General features: G+C 30.3%; 1 protein-coding gene across 1 annotated transcript; it reads left to right on the top strand.

Moving 5' to 3' along the window:
* Positions 1-3,017: 3,017 nt before the first annotated feature.
* On the top strand, positions 3,018-3,473 carry LOC124898640. The gene has a single exon (XM_047412286.1). The coding sequence runs from the start codon at positions 3,018-3,020 to the stop codon at positions 3,471-3,473; it is 456 nt and encodes a 151-aa protein (XP_047268242.1).
* Positions 3,474-6,173: the final 2,700 nt, after the last annotated feature.

The following is a 6,173-nucleotide window of genomic DNA, read 5'->3' as shown; positions in this document are numbered from 1 at the left end:
TTGTGTATTTGTGTAATTTTTAGTTTCATTTAATTCATAAACTCGTGCAATCCATTTATATTTTTATATGCCGCACACTTAACTAAACAAGAGTTTTTCTCTCTTCCATCCATTAATTCAGCATCTTAATTTAAACAAAATTAAACAATATAAACACATATGATCATTAATCTGTTCACACCTATAAATAATCCTCCTTTCCATTCTTATTCATTTCTCATAATCACAATTTAAAAATTAAAAAAAATGGAGGTGTCTAATTAAAAAATACCATCTCCATTAAAAAATAATACCTTGATGAGTATTTTTCCACCATTTAAAACTGAAGTTACACATAAAACTTTGATGTAATTCATCTGGTGTCTTACTTTTTTAAAAATACATTTTTTCAACAAACTTAACCCCACATTAAAGCGATCAATAATAGCTTTTCACCTACATGTTTTAATGACTCAAACTCCAGATCTCTTAATTAGGGAGGGTGTAACACTAACTGAGTCATACCATCGATTTTTTTATGATGGTCCTTCATAAGATGTTGAGTCCGAAGCCTTTTTTTTCTCAAAGCAAATTATTTAACGAGCAATCGGATATTAAAATAAGTTAATTATCATTTTATTAGGTTAGCAATTAAAATTTATGATAGAAATCTATTCATATATATATATATATAATAAATTATTATGTTTATGTTATATATAAAATTTAAAACTTTAAATAAGCAACTAGTACACTATTAAATCTACATGTTAATAGTAACAAAAAGTAAACATGAAACAATTCTTAAACTGTCTATAAGATGAGAAAATTTAGCATATTGTCACTATTATAATGGAGTTTAAATTTTGTGTATGTCAGTATACTAAACTATTTGTACCATCAAATAATTTTAATGTGATAACTTTTGACTTTCTATTTCTATGAGCATGCAAATTCTAGTTGTACCGTAACCAAATTAATATGTATAGCAAATGGATTATTAACTCTTATTCTTAATTAATGCAACATATTTAGAAACAGCATAAAAAATAGTATAAGTAATATTGACATTAATACTGCAACTAGCAACTTATATAGCCTATATAGAAATTATGACAACAGTGACGGAACAACATATTTGTTAAGCTTTAAACAAATTGCAGAACCGTACCACAATGTTGATTATGATTTTGGGATCAAAATTGAATAAGTCGTGTTCAAACCGTAAAGGTTAAAGAAAATTCTAAACAAAGATTATTTTCTATATGGATTCATGCTACACAGTGTTCATTAGAGAAAAATGCTTTCCATCAAAATCGTAGACTTAACTAATTAAATATATCTAAATTCTAAGCAAAATAGCGATCGAATGGATTAGGATGAATATAAAAACGGAGAAGTTATATAACTTATAAAATTTCCGTATATACTTCAAAGAGTTGACTTTGAACAAACAAAAGTTTTTCAAATCTAAAAATTCACAACTAAAAAGTACATGATATTAAGGAGTAAGATCATACAAATAATAAGTTAAAAACATTAATTGGCTCATGTATATAAATTTGAAGAGTTGCCTTTGAGAAAACAAAAGTAGATTCACGTTGCATAGAGCTCATCAGAAAAAAAACACTTCCTATCAAGAACTTATAACTAACTAATTATTAATAACTAAATTCTAAGAAAATAGTGGCCGAATGCACATTTAGGATGAATATAAAAACGTGAAAGTTATGTAACTTATCAAATTTTCATATATACTTTGAAGAGTTGACTTCCATATATATTTCGGAGAGTTGACTTCGAGCAAACCAAGAAATTTCAAACCTTGAAATCCACAACTCAAAAATACATAATGTTAAGAAGAAGGGACCGGCAAGATCATACAAATAACAAGTTGAAAACATTAATTGACCAACTCAAAAATACATGATGTTAAGAAGAAGGCACAAAATCATACAAATAGCAAGTTAAAAATATTACTTAACTCTTATATATACTTCAAAGAGTTTACTTAAAGCAAACAAAATTTTTTCAACCCTAAAATTCACAACTCAAAAATACATAATATTAAAAAGAAGACACAAGATCATACAAATAACAATTTAAAAACGTTAAAAGAGAAAGAATAAGAGACGTAAAAGAGCATAGCTTTAGAGTTTCTAACTAATAAAAAATTGAAATTGCTACCACAATACAAAAAGTGTTAAGAAATATTCAGTGTGGATGTCTTCCCCCATTTTCAACGATGTCTTCAAATGAAGACTTTCTCATGCATGAACCCCTTCTTTCTATTGGTTGTCAAGGTTGGCAAATTTGCCTATAAAAGGCATGTACTTATTTCACTTTGTAGACAGACAAATATTAACAAAAAGGCCAACTATGCGTTCCTTAATTTCTTTACTTTATCATTTTATTTTTATAACACGTTATCAATACGAGACTCCACTATTTTAAAATTTAAAGGCTATGGTATTATTTTTTCCTTTCTTTTAATATGTCTAATCTTACGAAACTTGAATTTGTTACCATTCAAAGCTCGGGCAAGAATTACCTTTCATGGGCATTGGATGCCAAAATTCATTTAGATGCTATGGGTCTTGGAGACACCATTAAAAAAGAAAATAAAGCATCAAATCAAGATCGTGCTAAGGCCATGATATTTTTGCGTCATCGTATTGACGAAATTTTACAAATTGAATATATTACTATTAAGGATCCACTTGTTTTTTGGAATAATCTAAAATAAAGGTTTGACCACCTAAAATGGTCATACATTCAAAAACACGATATGATTGGATGCATCTAAGATTTCAAGTCTATTAGTCTATTCATGAATATAATTCTGTCATATTCAGAATTTTTCTCAGTTGAAATTATGTGGAGAGACTATTAATGATGTTGATATGATGGAAAAAACACTCTCCACATTTCGTACCTCGAATGTGCTCTTGCAGCAGTAATATTGAGAGAAAGACTTCAAGAAATATTTTGAACTAAGTTCTTACCTTTTTGTAGTTGAACAAAATAATGATTTATTAATGAAAAATCACGAGCTTCGACCTACTGGATCTATACCATTTCCTGAAGTGAATGAGGTATACGCCCACTATGTTAGGCGTGGGAAGGGCCTCGGATATGGTCATGGACGTGGCTATGGTCAAGAAAGAAACCATGTTCCTTGTGTTAGTCACTCATCAAAAAAATGCTTCCGTCAAAATGAACAAGGAAAGAGTGAAAAACGTGAAGCAGATAAGACATGTATTTGTTTTCGATGTGGTACAAAAGGACACTATGCACGTGCATGTCGTACTCTCAAATATTTAATTGAGTTTTATCAAGCATTACTAAAGAAAAAAGAAAAAAATTCTGAAGCTAATTTTGTCTCCAAAAATTATGCTAACGTTGCTCACTTAGATGTAGCAGATTTCTACAAGCATCTTAAGGGAAAGATGGATCACCTGATTGGTGATGATTTTGTGGCTATGGAAGATTGAACAACTTTTAATATTTGTTAGTAATAATAGTGTAATGAATAAATGTTAAAGTAGTCGTTCTGTTTTATTAGTACTTTTATTTTAGTCATATTATCGTAAGTTTCTTAGTAATTTATTTTCGGTTTGTTCCTATCACATTTTAATACTGTAATGTACTGTCTGGTTACGAAAAGAAAAAAAATTGTTCATTAAATTCTAGTCTTAATTCTTGCATTTTTTGGGATATCATAAAATATAGTTCACCGGGTTATAACTATAAAGAAGCATTTAATCAAATTACTTATAAATTTTCTTTGACATGGACTAACTATTATTATTGATATCATTTTCTCATCAAGTGCATGAAAAAAGAAATTTTAGTACTTGTGATTTTCTATTAATACTTACGATGAAAGTGAACATCACTCATTTGATTGCTCAAATTTATTATACTACTTAGTGTTGACTTTGTAATTTATCCATTATTAATATTTAACATATATTTATTTATGTCATTTTATTTAAAGATATGGATAATTTTCAAAGCAAGTTATGCGATTATGAAGATATTTGCTTAATTGATTCTGGTACAACACACACAATATTTAAAAATGAGGAATATTTTTCTCATTTAAATTTGGGGAAAATAAATATTACTATGATTTCTGGTAGTACTAATTTGATTGAAGGCTTCGAAAAAGTCAATATAATTTTGTGCAGGGTTGCTAAACTCATCATAAATAATGCTATGTTTTCTCCTAAATCCTGGAGAAACTTGTTGAGTTTTAAATATATCCATGAAAACGATTATCATATCAAGACAGTGGATGAGTTGAATCATGAATATCTTGGTATTATCAAGAATGTCTCCGGGCAAACATGCGTTATAGAAAAGTTTCCTGTTTAATCTTCTGGCTTGTATTGAAAAAAAAAATTAATGCGATTGAGGCACATTCTATCGTAAACCAAAAATTTACTGATTTCAATATTTTTGAAATTTGGCATGATTGGTTGCGATATCCTGGATCCATAATGATAAGGCGAATTATAGAAAATTCAAATGGGCATCCATTAAAGAACATGAAGGTTCTTTCAAATAATGAATTTTCTTGTACTGTTTGTTATCAAGGCAAGGTAATTGTGAGGCCATCACCAACTAAGGTTGAGATTGAGTCCCCTGCGCTCTTAGAACGTATACAAGGGGATATTTGTGGACCTACTCACCCATCTAGTTGGTCGTTTCGATATTTCATGGTCTTAATAGACGCTTCTTATAGATGGTTCCATATGTGCCTATTGTCATCTCACAGTCTGGCATTTGTAAAATTATTGACACAAATAATATGATTACAGACACAGTTTTTTTATTATCAGATCAAGTCTATTCGCCTTGATAATGCTGCAGAATTTTCATCCCAACCATTTAATGATTATTGCTTATCAATTAGGATAAAAGTTGAACAGCCCATAGCTCATGTTCACGCTCAAAATAGCCTTGCTGAGTCATTAATTAAACGTTTTCCATTGATAGCAAGACCAATGCTTATGAAAACTAAGTTGCCTATATCTGTTTGGGGTCATGCTATTTTGCATGCTACAATACTTGTTCGTCTCAGACCGATAAATTATTATAAATTTTCTCCATTACAGTTGATTTTCGGTGAAGAGCCTAATATATCTCATTTAAAATTTTTTGAATGTGTTGTATATGGGTAACACCCCAATTTTCTGAACCGGAATGCTACACGGTGCTCATGACCTCGAAGGACCACAAGCTAACCCATGACTGATATATGTACCTGTATACTGCATAATATAACATGAAAATGCGGAAACATGTACTGAATGACCATAAGGTTCAAATCTAAATAAATATCTGGTATGACAATATCTGAAAACGGTATTGTTTTGCGGAAAATTTTTTGACTTTTGAAAGAGAGTCGCCACTTAATTTTGAAAAGGAATTAAGAAACCTTTAGAGAGTTACTTAAAATGATTTAAAATAGGAAAATCATTTTAAGTTAGAGATTTCCAGTAAGTGGTTCCAATTAACGTTTTAGGAAGGTGTTAGGCACCTAAAACGTCTGCTAACTTGCGGTTATCCGGATTGTTTGAAAAACGTCTTTTGACTAACTTCAGAAAAAGGTTGATTTGTCGAAAGTGATTGATTTTAGAAAACTATTTGTGTAAAATAGATTTAGGCAACTTATTAGGAATTTTAAACTAAGTGTAAACAAAATGAATAAGCAAGTAAACACATAAAAGAGGAAAGAGAGGAGAAAGTAAAGGATTTAGCCAATCGCGTCCAAATCAACGAAACCTGTCCTAATCTTGTTGGGATTTTGACCCATTTTCACCTGTCCTAATCTAGTTTTCGAGTGTTTGGCTCGAGTCTCGCTTCACCTGTATTAAATACAACTTTGGCTTCAAGGCCTCAAATAAATAAAATGAAGAAATAAGACGACAAATAAATGAATACACGCGATGATGATAAATGAACTAAATGAGTAAATAAATGAGATATTTTAAGTCTCTTAGCCGCTTCAGATACGGGACTTTAATCCGTTTTCCTTATTCGTTCGACTCTTCGTATCTGTATGCCATGCGATGGACTTTTAGACTTTCCTTCGGGATTGACTCAGTAAGATGGGCCTCATTGGCTGGCCCATGACCAATATGCAAGAGGGAAAAATTCCACGTAGGACTCAATCGATTCACATG

The sequence above is a fragment of the Capsicum annuum genome, chromosome 5 (genome assembly GCF_002878395.1).
Source record: "Capsicum annuum cultivar UCD-10X-F1 chromosome 5, UCD10Xv1.1, whole genome shotgun sequence".
Lineage (NCBI taxonomy): Eukaryota > Viridiplantae > Streptophyta > Magnoliopsida > Solanales > Solanaceae > Capsicum > Capsicum annuum.
The sequence above is the reverse complement of the archived record's forward strand: the minus strand, read 5'-3'. Positions and strand labels throughout refer to the sequence as shown.